The following is a 23,112-nucleotide window of genomic DNA, read 5'->3' as shown; positions in this document are numbered from 1 at the left end:
TAGCTGATAGTCCACCAGTTAACTACCATCAAATTAGAGGCCCAATATTAGACCACTTGAAATGTGTTTGACCAATATTTATTTAATTATTTTTCTCCTCAAAAACCAACAGGTGTGTTTTTCCAGCCTAGATATCAAGTACACTCAATACCCCAGGAGCCCACCTGTCTGTGTGTCACGCAATCGCGACCCTCGCTGGGAGATCGCGACCAGCGCCGGTCCCTTTCTCGCTCCCGGTCACGGTCGCGAGAGTGCCTGTGGACGTACTCGCCCCCTCGTTCTGCTACATAGCGCTCCTTGTCCACAGAGCCGTGGTGATGGTGATGATGGTGGTGGTGCTTACGGTCTTTGGAACGGCCGCGATCCCTGTCTCGATCCTTGTCTTTTGACGTGAGGTCGCCAGACTGAGTGGTTGTGCTTAGGTCTGTGCCCAGGCCTGATGACAGAGTGTTTAGAGGGGTTCGTTATTATTGCACTCCAGCGACACATTCTAGCAGCCCTTGGAACAACAACAAAAAGACTTTTATGTGCTTTTTGTTCAGTTGTACAAAAATTGGATTCATTTATTGCAGAAGGTGAGACGGTTAGAGAAAATGAGTTCTGGATAGTGGAAATATCTTCTACAGTACCTGTCAAATGATCAATTATTCAAAAAATGTGTGTGTGTTTGTGGTTTCACCCACCTGTGTCAGCCTCAGTGTAGCGACAGAGGGACCTCTCAGATGCCCGATGGCTCCGGTCTTTTCGCCGGTGTCCGTGTCTGGAACTTCTTCCCTCTTCTGGGATTGCATGCTCCATGTTGTAGTCGTCTGCCCCTCCTTTGTCTCTGTGACCACGCCCAGACCTGCTGTGGCCCAGGGAGGAGGCGGAGCGTTTCATTGGACTGCTGTCATTGATGGTCTAAGAGAGGAAGAGAAAGAAACCACCGAGGGATGGAGGGAGAGAGAGAAATGCAAGGAGAGGTGTTTCCTTTGAATGTCAGGTTGGTGTTCCATTTATACAATGGGATAACAGATATGTATAGGGGTGTATATATGGGTTTAACTGGGGTCTGTTTCTATGAAAGCCCTCAACGGATCTTCTTCCTTTAACCTATACCAAATCATAGACCCCCAATCATGCTACTTCATAAACAGAGACATTGCATACAATTTATAAGGCAGGGGTCGGCAAAAAAACCCATTAGCCAAGTTTAGTGCTTGTAAACAATCCATCCATGTATTTCAGTAGCTAAGCATGGCTAAAGCAAGGCCAGTGCAGTGTTGTATTAACATTCAAACCTGGTGCAGGGCTCAGATGCCGACCCCTGATACAGAAGATTAAAAAAAAAATTCAAAAGGAAGCACAGGGAAAGAGATGATGGCAAGCGACCATGCCTTCCATGCTTCTGTAACTTGTAATGTTAAAGAAAAAAAGGGGACAGAAGCGTCAATTCAGCACTTCTCCATTTTCACCACTCATTAATGCCCTCGAACATGGCGCATTCCAGGCTGCACAAAACTCTTCTGTTTCTGCTCTGTCTCAGCGTGCTTCCCTGCAACCATGCATGTACATAGGGGATGTCCTGAGTCTGCTAACGACATTCCTCTGCAGTGCCGATGCCTCGTGACCTGAGGCAGGACAGGACAGCAGGACAGCGCCTATGGTGCCACAAGTTGATGACCTGGGCATGAAAATCATATCAGGTTACTTCAGTGCTAAATCCTTTTTGCAGCTGAGCTGAGCAAGTTTTGTAGACATTGTGAATTGTCACAGATTAAATTACAGAAGATGGGTTGGCAGATTAACTGGCCTCACAGAAGTAGCACTGAGAATCCTATAAACATATCCATTCATATGCACGTATGTCCATATCCCTCCTTGTTTCTGACACTCTAACCACGCACCACATACATTCACGCAAGCATACACTCACTCAAACAAAAAGATCTAAGTTCTAGCATGCAGGTAGGTAGTCGTGAATGGAGACTCATAATGGAGACTGTTAACAGCAACAACACAAAGATAAGCACACAGGCATGAGGACATGAGACAACGAAGCACCAGGAGCAGCAGCTGAGTAAAGAGAGACAGAGATACGGAAGACCCGGAGACAGTCATATGACCGTAAATGATGAGAAGGGACAAGCAGAGTTCAGCCCGAATCTAAACTTTCTGCATTAAGTGCACGAGTGAAGTAGTTAAGGGTCAGTAGGATTGGTTTGGAAACTGGACTTGCATATGAGTTCATGCTAAAAATGGTTGCTTTAATACATCTTAAGAAAACCCCTGCTTAAAAACACACACACAGAAAAAAACACACAACACAAAGACATGTTTGAGAAGGGGACTTGAATAAAGAGAAAGGGGAGGAGGGAGAAGACAGGGTACATACACTGAGGTTACTGCCACGTTGCTTCCCTTTCCTCCGCTGCTGTATGAGCACAGAGAAGACACACACACACACACACACACAAACAATGCCACAAATACACCAAATGTATGGATGTGGCGCAAACACAAAACAAGGAGGAGAAGTGATGGGGAGAGGGAGAGAAGGAAGGGAGACAGGGATGGTGTGATATGCAGTGATCAAAGAGGAAGGGTGAAGAGGAGTACAAGTTTAAAAGCGTTAGATTGAGGTTCAACCCAAAAAGAGGATGGGGTGCCAGAGTGGAGAGATGAAAGAGAGAGAAAGAGAAAAGGAGGGACAGAGAAAGAAGGTCCGATTAGACACCGAAGCAGCAGCGAGGGTGGAAGAGATACACTTACCACAAATACTGGGGGTGATTGGTGCCACGAGAGTGTTATACAGACAAGATCACCATGAAAGTGCTCAATCAACAGAAACACGGTCACAACATCAATGATGATAATCAGCGAAAAACACATATAAAAACAAGCTCCAGAACACACAAACACGCACACATCTGTAACACTCAACATCATACTAGAACCAGTCCTGCTAATAAAGGGGGGGAAGCCCGGTTCGGCACTTGGAAAACCTCTGCTAGGAAGGAAGAGACAGTTTAGCAAATCGAGAAAAAAAAAGATAAATAAATCACGGTCCTGACAAAAGAAGAAGAAATAATGTGGGGTGGGTGTGGGGGTAGAGAACTGCGCATGTCTGTGTGTGGTTTATAAATGTGTCGTGTGTGAATGACAACCAGAGCACTCACCGAGATATGAAACAGTTTAACATGGATGAGGGTGTGGGATGGAAAACAAGGCAACCGCATTTCCGAAAACACCTCCATGCAGGTGAAAGAGAGATAAGGGGAAGAGAAAAGCAAAACAGTCGGGAGAAAAGAAAAAGAAAGGAATGAAAGGTCTGACTTTGCCTTGCTGTGGTCCTTGTGAACCCAAGCCTGGAGGTCAACATGTCAGCAAAACATTTACATGTTTTACCCTGAAATACTGTCATGATATGCTAGCGGACATCATGGTTGCAACCACGTCACCCAGCGCAAAATGTAACCAGTGATTGTAAAAGTTTGTCGTTCGCAACCTCGTCCCAAACGTTCTCCACTCTGGATTCAAGAGGCCGCAGCAAGAAATCCATAAGCAACGAGTCAGACCTTTGTGAATGTCATTGTTCCAAACAAAAGGAGATAAGGAGCGGACACAATGAGGACAACGGACAGTGGAAAGGTGAGAATGCTGCTCACTTGGTTGTCGCCTGGGAGGCGGGGCATGGAAGCGGCCCTGCCGTGGCCTTCCATTGGTGGAAAGTGCTCAGTATCCGAGTAACCATCCTGCCCCATCTCTCTCATCTCTACCGTCTGTAAACAGAGCAGGAGAGCAGGAGGTGGTGTGATTGGCTGCCATGAAAACTAATAGGGAGGAGGAGAGGGGGGTAAGGTGGAAAGGTTATCCAAAGAGAGCAGAAAGCTGAAGGTCCCAGAGGAAAATCATGTCAGTTGGATAATTTGGTCTTTAATTGTTGTTTTCATTTTTAAATCAAACAGAAAAAAGGAAATTGTGTGTTTTGGTCTTTAGAAAATACTCCAACCAAAATCCAATTTTGTGTTTGCATATGCTGCTGTCACTTGAGTTGCAACAAATGCGAGCAGAAGGTGATTTGTTGTTTCCCTTTTTGTTTAGTGGCACTCAATGCCAGATGGAGGAGGTTGTGAGTCACGGCAGGAGTGGATTCTGGGAGGAAAAAACCACGTGCAGCCAAAAAGAGGCATGAGGGGAAAAAAAGAAAGAAAAAAAGAAATCTGATCAGAAGATAATGTTAGCCAGGTGCAGGTCCTGGTACATTGTGGGCACTAAATGAGGTTATGTAAAACTGAAACTGCACTGGTGGGTCAGCTGCACTGCAGTTATCAAAAATCCAGTATGTTGGGGTTTTTTTTTAATCAGAAACATGCAAATTTTATGTAGCAAATTTGCAAAATTCGATTTTGTTTGGAGTAAATCGCATTTTAGTTAAATCTGAACTGATAATCAAAGAATACCAGGTTGTCTCTCTGGCTGCTGAGTTTAGTCGTTCCTTTAGAGCTCTGCTGATTGTGGACAGGTGGCTACAATAACAGATGCATGCACCTGCCAGACCCCCACCCTCCCCCCGCACGAGGTCTACAAGCAGACATGTTTAACGGCATGAAAACAGAGACATGAACCAGTCTGAGTCAAATGAGATGCAGAGATATATAGCCACTGAACAATTCAGTGAGATTTTAAAGAAATAAAATAAAATAAAAAGACTTGTGTGTAGAGACAGGTTTGAGAGATGGAGCTAATCAAAGAAATGTTCAATGTTAGTGATATCTGAAGAATCCAAAAAAGAGGAACTGCAGGAAATAAGTGTAACAACTTCAGTAAAATGATAAAGGCAACAGTGCAGTAACGGTGATGCAGTCTGAGCTCTGAACTTACGACACCATAAGAATGGGAGAGTATTCCTAACAATGAACATACTGGGAAAAAACTAAATAAACTTATCAGCTGCCCTGATTTGATCTAATCCTCTATAAAAATCAGGTGTTACAAATGAGCAGGTCACTGCTGAGCCTGGATACGGAATTACAAACTTGAACAGTGAAGATTTTACCACGTAATTGTCCTCAGTTGCAATTGGGAGCTACATCAAGTAACACGGCACAAACTATTATCTGTGTGGTCTCTGGCCAGCTTATTGTGCCATTTCCAGTGTGTGTGTGTGTGTGTGTGTGTGTGTGTGTGTGTGTGTGTGTGTGTGTGTGTGTCTGTGTGTGTGCTTTTACCTGAGAGTTGGTCATGCTTCCCAGGCCATCCACAGGGTGTCCCTCAGGGCTCCAGCTGCCAACCTTCTGAGACATTTCCTGAGCGCGAGCCGTCACCCACGACTGGCTTTCCGGGACACCTCCCTCCACCGGCCTGTGACACACACACAAACACATATTAACAAGTCAAGGGTATGTCTTTCTTCAGCAAACCTGTTCCTGTAAAGTGAAAATAATCCAGAAGTGTCCAACTCACAGGCTGTTGGTGGTGTCTGTCATCTCAGGAGGAGGCAGGGCATTGTTAAGTCCCGGACCCCCATCCTGGGAGGGGGTAGGTGGCTCCACGCGCTGAAATAGTAATGGCGTTCGATTCTGTGTGAGATATACAACATGGCCGTCGCCAGCTATCAGGCAGACTGACAGGGAAATGGGGAGGGGGAACAAGGGCAGAGCATGAAGAGAGGGGATAGAGAGAGGGGGCTGCCGGTTGAAGCGAGACCGGGCAAACGGGAGAATGGAAGAGGGATGAATGCAAGAGCAACGAATGCCCAGCAGCTAGCAGAAGGAGAGAGATGAGCAGACTCAGATGTCATTCTGGGATCAAAGCAAAATGACGATCAGTGAGGAAGCAGGATTCAACCACTGCATCCAGAGCTTCATACAGCAAACTATCACATTATGGCTGTCATCTGATGCATTAACAGGCTGAAATTTAATGGGTGGGGGTGGGTATGTAAAAAGAGAAGAAAAAAACATTTGCAGGACAATTAAAAAAAAAAGATCCTATTCTAAAATGATAGAGGACATTGTAGCAAAGAAACACAGCAAGAAGCCGGTAGCAGGCAGGTAAAGTACACGATGGCACGTGTCAAATAAGAATTGCTACATTTGTTACAACTGCCTAATGTCCACTAATGACCACTTAAATCTAAAATTTTATTTAGTTGTTAAATTATTTTATTATTTTTCTTTTGTTTTTCAGTTTACTTATGTGAAAATACTGTAGCAAGCATCCCAATTAGTTTGCAAGGAATAAACACAATGTGAACCCCAACAAGTAAAGCACATCTAAAACTTGTGTGATCCGGTCTGGCCTAGCTGCGTTTTCTATAATGAAACACTGCATAGATCTCTCTTTGCATTTCTAGATAATATGGTAGCTGAGATCTGAGGCTCTAGTAAAGTCACACCGCAGACTGTGTGATAAAAAGTATGTATAAAAACAATTGTGTGAGAAATGCGTCTGTGTGTGGATGTGGAACATTGCAAAGGACTGAAGGCAGGAGAAAATAATGAGGATCAGAAATAATAAAGAAGGCAGTGGCTTGCTGATGTTTCGGGAACATCATGAGAAGTATCTCATAATACATAACACGTGCAATGACAATATTAAGTGCAAGCAGACCTTTATATTACGGCTGAATAATAATGTTAGGAATCACATAATTTCAGCATTGATAACATATCATCTTGTGAGGGTGGTCTATACCTTTCCAAGGTGACAAGCATGGGTAACAGGGAGTTAGAAGGTAGTGTATTGTTACAAGCAGTTGATATAGGAAAGACACAAGCTCAGCTAAAGAAGCCATTGTGAAGATTCCCATCAGGTTCAGGCATGGGCACATTTGGGATTGTGACAACATTTTAGCTTAATGTGAAAAAAATAACCTGCTACATTCTGTATGAGGAAAATGTTTTTTTTTTCCTCAAGAATTTCAGTGCTAGTGTAACAAACTTTGCCCAGAAGGTGGCAGCATTGTTTCTGAGCATTACCTTTGTGAAGTTATTGCGTTTGCCTTTATAGGTAATTGAATGGACACGCTTCCCTAATCTGAACGAATGCTGTCACAGTCCGGGCTTGTATAGATGAAGTTACAGACCTGTGGCCTCGGTTTCAGCACGTCAGTCTGCCTTTAATTTTAAAGGATCGGATGCAGGTAGAGTGTTACTTCACTGGAGACAGGCAGTACCTGCTCATCACGAAGAGCCTGGGAACGTTTGATCTTGCTCTGCCGGTAGTACTCCATGATCATCATGGCGGCATAGATTTTCCCCACTGTCAGGTCGGTCGCTGCAGAGAGAATGACAAGTTACCCTGCAGGATCAGGCTCTTTGGTCTTTGAGCATGAGGAATGGTAGAGAGGTGTGAGGCAAGCGCACAGGAAGCACTTGCATACATGAACATACGAGAAAATAGTCTTTTCACTGCCAGGCTGATTAAAAACTTCAGTTAACTCTAAAAAACACTTCTATGTGTCACAAGTACAATGCTGTATGTTAGATTTGTATTGTTGATTGTCATTTATGCTTAGAAATATTTACTCATATATGCTTAGAAGTGTATATAATCATTGGTGGATTGAAAGGATGTTTCATCCTAAAGTAACAGCTCTGTGTGTTAGGGAGTGCATCCGTTCTTCTAGAGTGTCCTTGGTATAAATCACATACTCCCTAGGAGAGTTTATCTTTTCTTGTTGATTTATGGTATAGCAAGCACACGTATATCTGTTCAAGTATAAGAGCCCTTTGTTCAGATGGACCGCTAGACTCCTGGCACCAGCTTTGGGGAGTCTTCACAGGGTCACATCTGGACCCCACACACACACACACACACACACACACACACACACACACACACACACACACACACACACACACTATTCTTTGTTCACATGTATACCTATGTAAGATGTCATATGTTAATGACCCTATGCATATTCATGTAACCACAATAAAAGGAGTGCTATGGGGAGCCTGGCTGAGAGTCTGACGGAGGCTAGGTGGTGGGACGACACTCGGCCCCAGCCAGATTTCCCTCATGCATGAGTAAACCAGCCTGCTTGTGTCTTGCTTTGCAGTGTAATTATATTGTCTTCAACGTTCCAGCGGATAGGTACAAGCTACAAACCTATCACTGTAACTGAACAATCTCCTTCTGATATATGGCTCGTGTTTAGTGTGTAATATTAAACAAACTGTGGTCTCCAGTAAAATGATTAAAATTGTTTAAAAAGAGATACAATCTGTGCACATCAAGGCATCACAGAATGAGAGCAACTACTGATTTATACTTTCCTCAATATAACTAATGGTAAAAAGAGAGATTTGCCCCTAGTCTATAACGCTGCCTGCCACGGAGTGAAAAGACATCTGTAGAAGGTTTATCTATAGTAGGACACCCTCTGATCTCAGGCACAGAAATGGGTAGAAGTGTGAATGTTAAGGAATGGTGACTCTTGCGTTTGTGAGTTTAAGGAGGGAAAAAAATGCAGTATTCATTTTGTAATTTTGTGATTGCAAATGAATACTTTACCGCCACCTGTTGGACACAGATGGTAGCTTCAGTCTTGTAACCCTGAACTAGCAAAAGTTCACAACTACCTTTTTTTTTTCTTGGGCTGCTGACCTATTATGGCCAACGCATGCAGAATTTTTCCATGTACTGTATTGTAGCATGCAAAGAAAGCCCTTTAAGTGTGAGGCAGCATTAAAAATGCCAAAAAGCAACACAGCAGTAGTTCACAATCATAGCAGGAAGTCGCTGCAGCTAGCCCGAAATAAATCATCAGGGTCTGTTACTGTCATTATTCATTTGATGGAGGGACGTGAGGAAAAGTCAGCTGAATTTACGTCATGAGTGAGTCAGAGAGGAAATACGCCCAAATGCATAAGAAAGTACACTCTGTCATTCTCCGAAGGAAAGAAGTTTCATAAATATTATTACAGGAGGAAGTTTACCCTCATTAATGATTAGAGAGCACTCTTGGCAATTCCCGGGCACAGAGCCAGCCATCCCCACTCTGGCTGCATTGAAAAAGCAGCATTGGGTATCCATACTTACAGTATTTAACCATGACAGAGTATTATTGAAAGTCATCAGGAAATGAAAATGCAGATACATTTCTTTAGATGGGAAGCAGTGATACGGGTAAAGAAGAAGAATATTACTTTTTTTTGTCTCACTCACGAAGGTCTTAGAACAGATGGCCAAATCACGTACACGATGACGCACTCGAGACATTCTTATAGACATCCAACTGGGCTGTGTGTGGTTCAAAGATGGGTCTTCTAGGAAGTGACGGTCATAGCTCCTACAGTTCAAAGAGCAAATACGCTGAATGGCCTACATCGCGAACATGTGGCCATCTGCCACATGAAAGCATTTGCAAGAAGCTAGTTGTGGTGGCTCCATCTGGAAAGGGGTGGTGGTAAAGAACTGCAGCACATGCCAGGAAATGACAGGCTGAGGCTCCGCTGCTGTGATAGAAGCGGCCAGCCCCTGTGGCAATATGATGGGCAAGCATGACTTCCCCATGATTCAAGTGGGTATTTCACATTTCCATAATTTTTAGCTTCTTATGGATAACCAGAAGAAGTGGTCTGCAACAATCAACCAAAATTCATCCCAGTAAGCTCAGGTTACTTCTGAGGGTATGTAGCAGTTAACAGACTCCAGTTTCTACAGAGAAACAACAAGCAGAGCACTGCCTTTAACAAGTACGAATACCACCTGAAAGACTGAATCTTTGAACCAGTGTTGTAGTTTATTTAATGAAGTTTTTTTTCTCCTTGTTTTGGATAATTGGGGATTAGGGGAGGAGTGTAATGGATTGGAATTGCAGGAGACTGTATTATTGCACTGCCACCCATTGGACATTTTTGATATATTCAGTGATGATGGAGAAAGGGTTTTTTCAGTCAAGAGCTGTTGTCCTTGTGTAGTTCAGTCTCAGTCAGTTTTATTGATCTCCACTTCAAGATACTGCACTATTGCGTGGGTGTGTGGAGCTGTTTTGTGTCTACCATGCAGCTTGTTTCTGTGCTTCTGTTTTTTCATGATCATTTTCACACAATCTGAGTACTGATGTGTGAGACAGATGTGAAAGCTAATTCAGAGGGTGCAGCACTGGAAAAAGACTGGTTTGGAGAAGCAGACCTCAGGGGGCATGGAGAGGAACAATGGTGGAGCATTAGGTGGTAGCAGAAAATGGCACTGCTGTGGTTTACCCAAACTCTGGTCACTTACACTTGTGTGGTGTCACCAGCAAATCCAGATGCTTCTGGGAGAGGTTGGGCCAGATTGCCATCATCTCTTTCCTTAGCTCTGCATCCATCTGGTGTTTGTCGATACCACCTAGACATATTCATTAAAAAAACAGAAGCATGCACACACATGCAGATACACACACACACATGTATGGACATCCATGCCCAAGTATGAGAACACAAATGAACACAAAACACAGAAAAATGCACATTAAGAAAGTTTACCCATACACACAAAATTACACACATTGTTTATAGCCATTCAGATTGAAAGGAAAAGGGGGAAAAGACATACAAACATGGAAACAGACAAACAGAAAAAAAAAGGTTCCTTTTATTAGTCATGTAATTAATATAAGCTCACAACTGAAGTGAAACACAAGCAATCAACTTTGTGAGCTACATTCAGTCTCACCTTCAGCCTCACGCTAAATCTAGAAAAGTTCTACATATAGAATCTAAAGCCTTGGAAATAACAACACATCAGTTGCTGTATAGAGGATTGAGCATCAAGAAGAGTTCGAAGTTTCTGGTTCAGCACAGAAAAGACAATTCTGCTTTGAGGATGTTGGGGTTAAGAGAGAAGGAAGAAGAAAGCATGTGAAAATGTGACAAGTGAAAGTCAAATTGTCCGTACCCTTGGCAATCTTTATGTCCAGCGCTGTGCGGATCAAGGCCATGAGAGTGGAGTTGAAGTGGACCGTGTTGTCATCAGCCACGGGCAGATCCATACGGAGCAATCTCTGCGAGGAAGCCAGTCAGGCAGTAAGAACATTGAGGAGAAGGTGGGGTGCATGTGGAACCTCCAGGTGAAAAGGGGGAAGGGCTCTGAGCTTGTAGCAGGGAAGGAGAGTGGGTAGAAGGGAAGAGGGGGTGGGTTCGGAAGTTGAAGGAGCTGTGCATAGCATCTGCAGCAGGCCCTGACTTTGTCTGTCAGCCTATAGTGGCTCAGACTTAAGTGTCAAATTAGGCGCATATGTGATTATGAGTGCTGAAGTGACAAGAGAGTCGTAGTAATGCCCAAATTCTTGTTCATTTTTAAACATCTAAGTCACAAATTGATTAGTGGAGACTTTTTTCAGAATCACAATCTTATTTGCTTCATAACTGTCCAGGAACAGGCTGAGCAGCAGTTACTATTATCCAGAGCTCCCCCTAGTGCTTTGGAGGTTCACAGTGAAAACAACAGAGACCAGATGATAAACCAATAAGCCAACCGAGGGACTGGTCTAAGAAAGAGGAACACTGTGGTTTTTGTTTATTGGTTTTATCCTTTGCGGGTCTTGTTGGTTAGTAACAAACACACACGAATAATACGATTTACATCAACTAACAGAGTGATGTTCATGCATGTTTGGTGACAAAAGACAACAACCCGGCGACATCCAAGACATGCAGCGCACCATGCATCTCCCCCGTCCCCACATTCCAAAAATATGCCTCTCCTTTAATCCGTCTTTCCCCCCAAATCCTTCTTGCGCATTCCACCCCCATGCAGCATGCAATGCAGGCACAATATGCCTCACAGGACAAGCAGCTGTGCAGCTGTACACAGAAAGCATCCTCTGTTGGCGACATTAAAATGAGTTTGTGAGTTGCTTTAATGTGGCTGTTATCGGAGGCATTAAGAAAAATAGTAGACAATGAGGCTACGCTGACATTTTCTGATGTCAAATGTGTGAACAAATGGGTATAGACTCGAAGGGTTAATAGGTGAGAGAGAGCAGCGTTCTGTGGAAAAAGAGGAAAAAAAACAACAACAACAACAAAAACAAAAAAAAAAGCCCACCATGGAAGCGTTGTTCTGGTGCTAAGACGCGTAATGATTTTTCAGGTGAACATAATCCAGGCGTGTGTAGGAAATATGAGGTGAAGCAAAATATTTCTTCTGCCAGAAAACAGATATAATAAGAACTGAAAGGGAAAGCTTAAGGGAAAGAGATGATAGAGAAAGAAAAATCAATAGGTTATGAGCTGGAGCACATAAAGAGAAAAAGTGACCGAAAATAGAAAAATAAAAGTCAAAACAATGTAATGTAAAAAAAGAAAAGGAATCACTGCCATACTTAGTTGGCTGTGTCTGTAAAGGGAAAAAAAATAAAGCAAGCAGTCCTGCCTGAAAAGCCATGCTGTCTCTCTTCAGGAGAGAATAGATCAAGGGTTAAAAGCAGCGACACTAAAAGGATAGCTATTAGGTGGACTGGATGGAAGGTCCTAGTTAAGATTTAGATTCGCCTGGAAAGCAAATTGAAACTTATGCTAAATAAATTTGGATCTAGTAATATTTATCAGAGAAGACAAAGATGCTCAACCATGCATAAAAAGCATTATAGAATGCTAAGCACACCTACCAGGATACATTTTGGTATTTTTACTTTTACATTTCAGGAAGGAGGCTCATAGTTTGAAAGTTTATAGGCCCAAGTTGGATGATGGCGGGTGTTAAACATAAAATGTTCAATTAAAAAACAGAAAAGTAGAGAGTTAAAAAGCTTGGGTCAAATAGCACATTGTATCAGATCACAACGTCAGCAATCTTGACTTCTTTTATGTAATCGGATAAACGTGTTTAATCACATGCAGCTTTAAATCATGTAAAATCTCTGCACTATTTGCCCCAGCTCTACTGGAAGAGAAGTGGGAGGTGGAGAAAGCAATGGAGTGATCGTCTGTGCCTACAGATTGTGTGGCTTGCTGCCTCCTCAGGCTAACAGTAATCTGAAAAAGATTTTTTTTAACCTGATCACGTGTAGCATGTAATGTAAATGTGTTATTAATGTTTAGTATATTCTTAATCTAACGGTTTGCATGATATCCATTGTACCTGTATTGTACTTGACAAATAGGGCATGTGCAGGAGTGATGCGGTGGTGTTGGTGGGGACTGGCCATGCAGGGGGGAAAGTGAGGGAGTGTACATGTGTGGAGAAGGGAGCAATATGCAGAGATAATGGGGGGGGGCTGGAAACAGAATAGAACTGCATTGACGACAGAACCAAAGGACAAAGAGAAGATTGGACTTGCAGATAGAAAAGGCTGCTTGGGGGCTTGGAGCTGCTACATGAAGGGTGACAGAAAAAGAACTGCTTCTGTATGGCAACCAAAGGCTCTCTGAGGAAAACACATCACTGACACAAGCCCTTCTGCTCTCTCTACCATGAGAAGTAACAGAAAATATCTGTGTAGGTTGATATGACCTATTTCTGTGTGTTTCTGTGTATGCGTCTACCTCATCCACAGGATGGAACGAGTCAGAGGACATAAGTCTAATGGACCTTCCAAGCCCTGCTGCACACGCATGCTTCTGTGTAAGTGTATGTATTGAAGGGTGCCTACATGTGTGACACGTTTATCTGCTTAATAGGTGTCTTAATGTCTTCATACAGCATTGATCTATACAGTTAAACGAGGACACTACTAATCGTGAGGTGTGTGCCTTTTGTGCTTTTGTGTATGTGAGCTGTACACGGTGCAAATGAGCTGAGAAGGTCCCTCTTTGTCATCCCCTCCTGTGGATACAGACCCCTTATCTAAACCCGTCAACCTAACCATCCTGCTACCTCCACCCACAAGTCCCACATCACCACACAACGTCACAACACCGACCAGCCCACCCCCACTTTCCACAAAAAGAAACAGGAACAGAACCAAAGAAACAATGACACTAAAAGTTTACACCACGTTGATAATTTAAATCATTGTTCTAGATAGCCTTCCCCCCCAAAAAACCCACATCACCCATAGAAGACTTGGGTGAAGATGGGGGCCTTTCTGACCTTGTAGGCCACCCGAGCTGGACACCTCTTCCCGAGGCCTAGTGGAGGACTCATGTGCCTCAGCATGTCATACATTTCCCTGCAACTGATCCTGCCACTGCATCATCAGCCATGCCACCACCCCGTTAACAAGAAAGAGAGAGATGCAGATATTCCAAGAAGGAGAAATACAATGGAGAGAGAGTGAAAGAGTAGCAGAAAAGATTTTAGAGAAAGATAGACAGAAAGCAAGAGAGAGAGAGAGAGATGACTGAAACAATGTTTAAAAAAAAACAACAACAGAGAGACAAGGTTATTGGGAGGATTTGGAGAGACTGTTTTGGCTGTGTGGCTTCTCTTTGAGTAACAGTACTCTCTAACAGGTTGTCATATCAGAGAACAGGGTAAATGACAGTGGATAGGGAGGCGAGCAAGAGGAAGAATTTAAGGAATAAATATCCTCTTGTAGTATCAGAAGATAATTCTGTGCAAGAACAGAACAGGCAGAGCCTGACAGCGGGCGCCAAGCTGCTCCTGCTCAGACAGGAGAGGAAAAGGAAGAGGAAGGAGTGAGGGAAGAAGTGTCAATGCAGTTTCTGTCGTTCCCCCAACCCCCCAACAACCGAGAACAATGCAACACTACAGTGGGCGACCGTAGCTTGCTACATTATAGCCATGTCTCCACAGCAAGCAAAAGGAAAAAAAATGCTCATATATTAAAAAAAAAAAAAAAGATTATTTTTTCCAACATGATAAAACGCCTTGATGTGAATTACCCCTCCCTATTTCGGTTAATGCATTTCGCATGCTTCTCTGGGTGTCTGCATTGTCCCGCACATTCTCTCGGCAGTTCAGAATGCAAGTCGATAATGGTGGAAACAAAGTTGTAAAGTTGAAATGAAGAAGAAAACAAAGCGGCATTCACTCCATTCCTGGATGCTGTGGCTAGCAAGAGTGATTTAAGAAGTTTTGTTTGAATGGAAGTCAAACCTTGCAGGCCACCCTATGGGGGCATTTCTTGCCTAAGCCAAGAGGCGGGTCGATAACTCGTAATAAACTGTACATGTCCTTATAATGTATGCGCCCGCTGCAAGAAGAATACAGGGAGTTAACAAACACGCGCACACACACACACACACACACACACACAAGAAAAACACATGCACGCGCACACACACAGGCACACACATCAAGAAAGAAGAGGGGACATTGGGAGGAAGAATACAAGATTGACAAGAACACAGTATCTGGAAATACTTTACAATATAGAAGAACTGTAAAAACTGACTCTTACGACATCACTTGAATGCACTTATACAAACTCTACATGCACATACAGAAATAGCAGAAACATAACTGAATGGCACATTCTGTTTAAAGTTGTCCTAAACAGTGCCTTCTTATTGTATTCTCTTCTTCTTCTTTGTTTATTACTTGGTTTCCTTAGAGGTTAAAAAATAGCATGTTAGTCTCAAGAAAGGCAATCCTAACACAACTGTACAATAGAAATGGTGCACAGCATATTTATTGCACACCATATTATTTGTATTTTCTATTTATAGTAGTGCATTCTATAGGAAGGCATGAGGGAAAAACACAGGCACTGGAATACAGATACCATGAAACTTAGCATGTCTACAATATACATTTGGACTACACGGAAGCTTCAGTTTCGAGTGTAGACGTTGCCGTGTTAAGTTTTTGACAGTATACCGATTCCAGAAGAGGGAGAGTGTTAGGAAGGGGTGAAGGGAGTTTACAATAAAGGCGAGGACAGAGTGGGAGGGGTTGTACGGTGTGAGAGAGATAACCAGATGTCTGATGAGGTTATACTCAGATCCGTTACAGCCCCCTTGCAGCTATTTCTTTAGTAAATTAATGTTTTAAAAAGCCGATGCTTGTATGTGTTCAATTCTCTTGTTCACTGTATCACTTTAAAAAAAAGTCTTCACACCAAAAAAAGAAAAGAAAATCTCAAAATTAAGGAGAAGTAGCCGCTTTAACTTCTTGCGTCTCTCTGTGTGGGCAAGCTTATTAAAATATAGAGAAAAAGATGCATTAAAGGTGTCTAAATATCAGGTTTTAAATAGTGTCTTTGTTGTTGTATGTACAAACTCTTAAAAGTATAATTTTATGAATATATGTGCAAGTACTACATGTGTAAACAGATCTGTTCCTTGTGCTTGTGCCTCTTTACACCTGAGTATAGGCGTTATATAACTCACCAGGCAGCAGGGTCATACTCCGCCCATATCCTGACATACTCATCCAAATGGTGAGGTCCTAGTATGGATGAATCTCTAGTCAGGTACTCAAAGTTGTCCATGATAACAGCTACAAACAGATTCAGCATCTACGCATGCATGCACACAAACACACACAGCGACACACATACAAACAGAAAAGTTACAAAAAAAGTTACAAACAGCCACTGATTTCACAAAATCACTGGTTTAATAGCTGTGACGTGAAATGCTAATTTACTTAATCAGCTTTAACTAAAAGATGGACAATTTTATGTTATTGTTAGTCTTGTTATGTCTTATTATGTCATATTACGTTATACCAAGTTATGTCATGCAATTTTACGATATGTCAGGTTACAATGTGGTATTTCATGTTACGTTATGATATACTATATCGTGATACATTATGTTACGATGTTATGATCGGTCACATGATGTTATGTTAAGTTTTGTCAAGTCATCTTATGTTGTGCTGTCGTGTTATGCCATCCCTAGTTATGTGTATGTTATAATGTGTTTTGTCATGCTGTGTGACATTGCATTGCACTGTGTTGTGTCATGTAATGTTATATTATGTTATGTCGATCAGTAACTGGGATAACCCGGGGGCTCACCAAGAATGAACAGAAGAAGATGAACGACACAAAGTAGAGGTAGGCAAACTGGCTGCCACAATCTGGATCTACATTCCCTGACTTGAGGTCACAGTCCTTACCCCCAAGACACGCCAACATGATCTCGTGCCATGCCTCACCCGTTGCACTCCTTCAAACATACAAAAAGATTATTTTACCTATCCAGAATTGAATGACCTCAAGAGAGACTGGGGCATGCATGGAAATGTATATTATAGGTTTACAGAGTTACATATAAAAGCACCTAAAGAGAAGCATAAGAGCCTCTACAAAGGTCCTGAAGTTGTTATGTTGGTTGATGGCACTGTCTCCAACTTCTTCAATTGCAATATTCCCAAACAGCTGTCAAACACAATGATACTGTTAAAAGTGAAAACTAGACGATGGTTGTTGATCGCTGAACATTTAGTCTTTTTTGCCACAAAAACATACAGGAACAAAGATTATAAGTAACAATCTGAAACTAAGACATAAATCCCATTTTGACATTTTTGTAATGTTCCTTCTCTTGCTATTATACTCCAAATATGATCACTCTTTTCACTATCATTTAGTATGCTGCACTCCTCGTCATTATAGTTATACTATAAAATATATTTAATGCATCCCAGCACCACTGGAGCAAGTTTTAGGTTGAGGTTCTCACCCACCTGCATCCCAATGATGGCGTAGATGAAAAACAGCATGGCAATGAGGAGGCAAACATAAGGCAGTGCCTGAAAAGAGACACAATAAATGTTAACTAATAAGCTAGATCCTGCATCTATCTATCTATCTATCTATCTATCTATCTATCTATCTATCTATCTATCTATCTATCTATCTATCTATCACCTGGTGGAATATCTCACAATTAATACAGTGGGGCAAAAAAGTATTTAGTCAGCCACCGATTGTGCAAGTTCCCCCACTTAAAATGATGACAGAGGTCAGTAATTTGCACCAGAGGTACACTTCAACTGTGAGAGACAGAATGTGAAAAAAAAATCCATGAATTCACATGGTAGGATTTGTAAAGAATTTATTCGTAAATCAGGGTGGCAAATAAGTATTTGGTCACCTCAAACATGGAAAATCTCTGGCTCTCACAGACCTGTAACGTCTTCTGTAAGAAGCTTTTCTGTCCCCCACTCGTTACCTGTATGAATGGCACCTGTTTGAACTCATCATCTGTATAAAAGACACCTGTCCACAGCCTCAAACAGTCAGACTCCAAACTCCGCCATGGCCAAGACCAAAGAGCTTTCGAAGGACACCAGGAAAAGTATTGTAGACCTGCACCAGACTGGGAAGAGTGAATCTACAATAGGCAAGCAGCTTGGTGTGAAAAAATCAACTGTGGGAGCAATCATCAGAAAATGGAAGACATACAAGACCACTGATAATCTCCCTCGATCTGGGGCTCCACGCAAGATCTCATCCCGTGGGGTCAAACTGATCATGAGAACGGTGAGCAAAGATCCCAGAACCACACGGGGGGACCTGGTGAATGACCTGCAGAGAGCTGGGACCAAAGTAACAAAGGTCACCATCAGTAACACACTACAACGGCAGGGAATCAAATCCAGCAGTGCCAGACGTGTTCCGCTGCTGAAGCCAGTGCATGTCCAGGCCCGTCTGAAGTTTGCCAGAGAGCACATGGATGATACAGCAGAGGATTGGGAGAATGTCATGTGGTCAGATGAAACCAAAGTAGAACTTTTTGGTATAAACTCAACTCGTCATGTTTGGAGGAAGAAGAATACTGAGTTGCATCCCAAGAACACCATACCTACTGTGAAGCATCGTGGTGGAAACATCATACTATGGGGCTGTTTTTCTGCCAAGGGGACAGGACGACTGATCCGTGTTAAGGACAGAATGAATGGGGCCATGTATCGTGAGATTTTGAGCCAAAACCTCCTTCCATCAGTGAGAACTTTGAAGATGAAACGAGGCTGGGTCTTCCAACATGACAATGATCCAAAACACACCGCCCGGGCAACAAAGGAGTGGCTCCGTAAGAAGCATTTGAAAGTCCTGGAGTGGCCTAGCCAGTCTCCAGACCTCAACCCCATAGAAAATCTGTGGCGGGAGTTGAAAGTCCGTGTTGCTCGGCGACAGCCCCAAAGCATCACTGCTCTTGAGAAGATCTGCATGGAGGAATGGGCCAAAATACCAGCTACTGTGTGTGCAAACCTGGTAAAGACCTATAGTAAACGTTTGACCTCTGTTATTGCCAACAAAGGTTATGTTACAAAGTATTGAGTTGTATTTTTGTTATTGACCAAATACTTATTTTCCACCCTGATTTACGAATAAGTTCTTTACAAATCCTACCATGTGGATTCATGGATTTTTTTTTCACATTCTGTCTCTCACAGTTGAAGTGTACCTCTGGTGCAAATTACTGACCTCTGTCATCATTTTAGGTGGGGGAACTTGCACAATCGGTGGCTGACTAAATACTTTTTTGCCCCACTGTAAGTGCCTCTATTGGTCTTATGAAAATCCCTCCATGGACTCCAGAAATTTCTGAAAACCATTGTTTTGAAATCCAAGTTAAAAGTTTAACCTCAAACATGTAGTGAAAATAAATATGAAGACCTCCGTCCTCTCTTGGCTCCTTTGTATGATACACATACAGTACACTGTACCTTTAAGCACAACAATGCTACCAATGTTAGGAACAGCTTCCTCTAAAAGAATTGCTGGCAGCCAATTTAAAATGAATAATGCCTTTTAACAACACGTTTTACAGTTTAATATAAGGTTCAAATCAAAATCAAATTCTTTTTTTTAATATACTTTTGCACTGCACCAAAACCTCTTTTGTAAAAGGAAGGGATCTATACAATGAATACACTGCACTGACATGTAGCGTCTACACATATCAATGCATGTGATTTTTCAGGGTAATAAGCTGTATAATTGGAAGCAAACCTTGAAAGACTGAACGAAGGTCCAGAGCAAGATTCGGATGGTTTCTCCCTGTCTCAGCAGTTTGATGAGACGAGCTGCTCTGAACAGCCTTAGGAAACTTAGGTTGATGAAATTATTCTACAATACAGCCACAGTATAACCAGAGAAATGGGGGAGTTGAGGAAGGGAAAAGCAAGGGAAAGAGAACAGAAATAAAGGATTGTGAAAAGGGAACAAGAGGGGGGATTGGGGAATGGAAAGGGAAGGAAAATAGTTAGTCGTACTTCAAATTATGCAGGCAATCTTCCTTACAGACGAATAAAAAAAATGAGAAGAAAAACAGTCAAATCCAAATTAAAGAAGATTCAAACTCAATACAAATAATAATAAAAAATATCAGGAGCCAAACAAGTCAAAGCAAACCAAACTCAAATCAGCAAGGCTCCAAACAAGCTTTTCATATCCAGTAATGTAGAATCAAACCATACAACACAGGGGAAAGGAAATCATCCAGATCTAACCAGTTTCATCCAATTGGGATATATGTTTTTAGTAATTGTGTTAGGACTGGTGAGGAGTTAGAGTGCAGGGACTTCAGGACACTTCTTGGAAAGACAACCAAATGCACTAATTCTCCGAAGGCAAAATATGCAACGTTTCAAATGAAGCAAGCCGCAGCATGCAGATGTGAACCAAACACAAGGCAAAGCAGCCAATGCAAGGCAAGCAAAAACGGCAGCTCATGCACCATCCAATAGGACCGACTGCCAAAGTCATGTGACATACAATAGTGATGTCACTGTCAAATAAGAGCAGAGGGTGGTTCAAGGACCAACAAAGGTCATTACTACATAGGTGAATTTCTTTAGGTTACCATTTTCCACTCTCATCAGACTGAACACGTGACTAATAAACTGTACATAGTTTAGCAGATAAATCTATTAGACTGCAGGTTGAGATGTGAAGTGCTCAAAAGTAACTGGTATCAGCACATGCAGGCTTTATTCAATTACTGCTTATATTGCATTGCTGCATGTTTCTGTGTGTGTCTGTGTGTACAGGGGTTTCTGCCAGTGGCATGCAATGGGCAACATGCATCACTTGTTCTTCCTGCCACTGTCAAAGCTTTGGATTTAATATGTTGTTACTAGAAACACTCTCCCAGCAACTTTTATACATATATGTGGATAAATTTTACCATCTACTGTAGTTTCTAAAACACAATCCTTTACAAACCGAATATTAGTGTTGAGTAAAGGATATATTTCAGCACACGCTTGTGGAGATATACAGTGACTAGCTGGGAGATAACAAACGCAAATGTACAAGTTAAGGGTTCAGAGTGATCATAGCAAAGCAGTCAAGCAAACTGTACACATTCCAGAGCCAGAACATTGACTGGGATGCAGCTGAAACACATGCAGTAAAATAAGATCTCCAAAAAATTACAAACCATCTACATGTGGATGTTGCAGAGTTATGGTTTATAGCAGCAAATTTTTGGATTATTGGTTGGTTCGAAGAACAACCAGAGAGATTGACCAAGCCAGTTGTCATGGGTGGACACAGAGGAATCATAGTGCATTTTGATTGGATGGAATCACAGCAAGTAGTAGGTGTTGAGGGGAGAAGGGGATTGGAGAAGTAGATTACAGTAGATCGTCGTTAAGTTTGAGGACGATTTAAAGAAAGCATGTGAAAAGATAAAAACAAGAAAGAAATCAACAGTCATTCAAAGAGAAATTAGCACAAAGGTAAGTGTCTGTAGATTTTACACATTCATAATGCTGATACCAAGAATCAAGGCAGCATGAAAAAAGAAAATACATGGATTCTAAAAATCCATGACTGTATGTCGATACATAAGTGAATGAAATCTTGAGTAGAAATAATCAAGACCAAATGAACAAAGATTCACGCTCTGTACCAATTAATAAATAAATAAACTAATAAAAAAAAAATAAAAAAATAAATAACCAGGAGCTAAACAAGTCAAATCAAACCAAACTCAGAAATAGAAGATTTTCCTATCCAGGCAGGTAGAAACAAACAATACAACACAGGGGAGAGGAAATCATCTAACCATACTCAATCAATTGGGATCTATATTTTTATAATAATGGTAAGATTGGTGAGGCATTAGAGTGGAGAGACAACAGGGCATCTCTTTGAAAGGCACTAATTCTCAACCTTTCTAATGAAGCAAGCTACAGTACTAAGATGTGACCCACATATAAGGTAACCAAAAACTCATACACCACCCAATAGGACTGACTGCCAAAGTCATGTGATATATAGTAATGATGCAACTGTCAAAGAAGAGCAGAGGTGGTTATAATAATGTAATGTTTGCAATGTAGGTGGATTTTCCACGTAGTTGAGGCAAGAAATATACAGAGCACATAGCCTCCACTTATTACGGCTTATATTGCATTATTATAAATTGTTAAAAAAAAGAGAGAAAAGCCTTTCAGTAGTAATTGTTACATTGGCTCTTGATTCTTGGTTACAGCTGCAAATACTCTACAACTCTGACTTCAACATTATTGGGGATAGTTTTTGAATTTCTTCTTAAATTAATTCTGTCCAAGAAATGGCTTCATCTCCTAAATACAGATTATGTACAGGGAGTGCAGAATTATTAGGCAAGTTGTATTTTTGAGGAATAATTTTATTATTGAACAACAACCATGTTCTCAATGAACCCAAAAAACTCAGTAATATCAAAGCTGAATGTTTTTGGAAGTAGTTTTTAGTTTGTTTTTAGTTTTAGCTATTTTAGGGGGTTATCTGTGTGTGCAGGTGACTATTACTGTGCATAATTATTAGGCAACAAACAAAAAACTCACTCTCATTTCATCAGTCTTGACGTTTCAGCTTGTGTGTCTTGTTCAGTGGTGGTCGTCTTTCAGCCTTTCTTACCTTGGCCATGAGTATTGCACACCTTGTGCTTTTGGGCACTCCAGTGATGTTGCAGCTCTGAAATATGGCCAAACTGGGTGCAAGTGGCATCTTGGCAGCTGCACGCTTGACTTTTCTCAGTTCATGGGCAGTTATTTTGCGCCTTGGTTTTTCCACACGCTTCTTGCGACCCTGTTGACTATTTTGAATGAAACGCTTGATTGTTCGATGATCACGCTTCAGAAGCTTTGCAATTTTGCGACTGCTGCATCCCTCTGCAAGATATCTCACTATTTTTGACTTTTCTGAGCCTGTCAAGTCCTTCTTTTGACCCATTTTGCCAAAGGAAAGGACGTTGCCTAATAATTATGCACACCTGATATAGGGTGTTGATGTCATTAGACCACACCCCTTCTCATTACAGAGATGCACATCACCTA

General features: G+C 41.9%; 1 protein-coding gene across 7 annotated transcripts in view; it reads right to left on the bottom strand.

Annotated features, from left to right (window-relative positions):
- Positions 1-23,112, bottom strand: part of cacna1aa (calcium channel, voltage-dependent, P/Q type, alpha 1A subunit, a) — a 70,495-nt gene that overhangs the window by 5,759 nt on the left and 41,624 nt on the right. For 3 of the 7 annotated variants that reach the window (XM_080300363.1, XM_026165278.2, XM_080300360.1), the window contains 15 exons: positions 19,793-19,909; positions 17,521-17,586; positions 17,115-17,212; positions 16,850-17,000; positions 16,215-16,342; positions 14,980-15,076; positions 10,873-10,978; positions 10,216-10,323; positions 7,160-7,260; positions 5,446-5,561; positions 5,211-5,343; positions 3,648-3,761; positions 2,375-2,413; positions 684-900; positions 165-436 (listed from right to left, as the gene is read on the bottom strand). In XM_080300363.1, the coding sequence (XP_080156489.1) occupies positions 165-436; positions 684-900; positions 2,375-2,413; positions 3,648-3,761; positions 5,211-5,343; positions 5,446-5,561; positions 7,160-7,260; positions 10,216-10,323; positions 10,873-10,978; positions 14,980-15,076; positions 16,215-16,342; positions 16,850-17,000; positions 17,115-17,212; positions 17,521-17,586; positions 19,793-19,909 (1,863 nt within the window). The remainder of the gene's footprint in view (positions 1-164; positions 437-683; positions 901-2,374; positions 2,414-3,647; positions 3,762-5,210; positions 5,344-5,445; positions 5,562-7,159; positions 7,261-10,215; positions 10,324-10,872; positions 10,979-14,979; positions 15,077-16,214; positions 16,343-16,849; positions 17,001-17,114; positions 17,213-17,520; positions 17,587-19,792; positions 19,910-23,112) is intronic. The other 4 variants (XM_080300358.1, XM_080300359.1, XM_080300361.1 and 1 more) reach the window with 4 other exon arrangements.

Source organism: Astatotilapia calliptera, chromosome 4, assembly GCF_964374335.1.
Source record: "Astatotilapia calliptera chromosome 4, fAstCal68.1, whole genome shotgun sequence".
Lineage (NCBI taxonomy): Eukaryota > Metazoa > Chordata > Actinopteri > Cichliformes > Cichlidae > Astatotilapia > Astatotilapia calliptera.
Note: the sequence above shows the minus strand (reverse complement) of the source record. Positions and strands in the feature narration are given on the sequence as shown.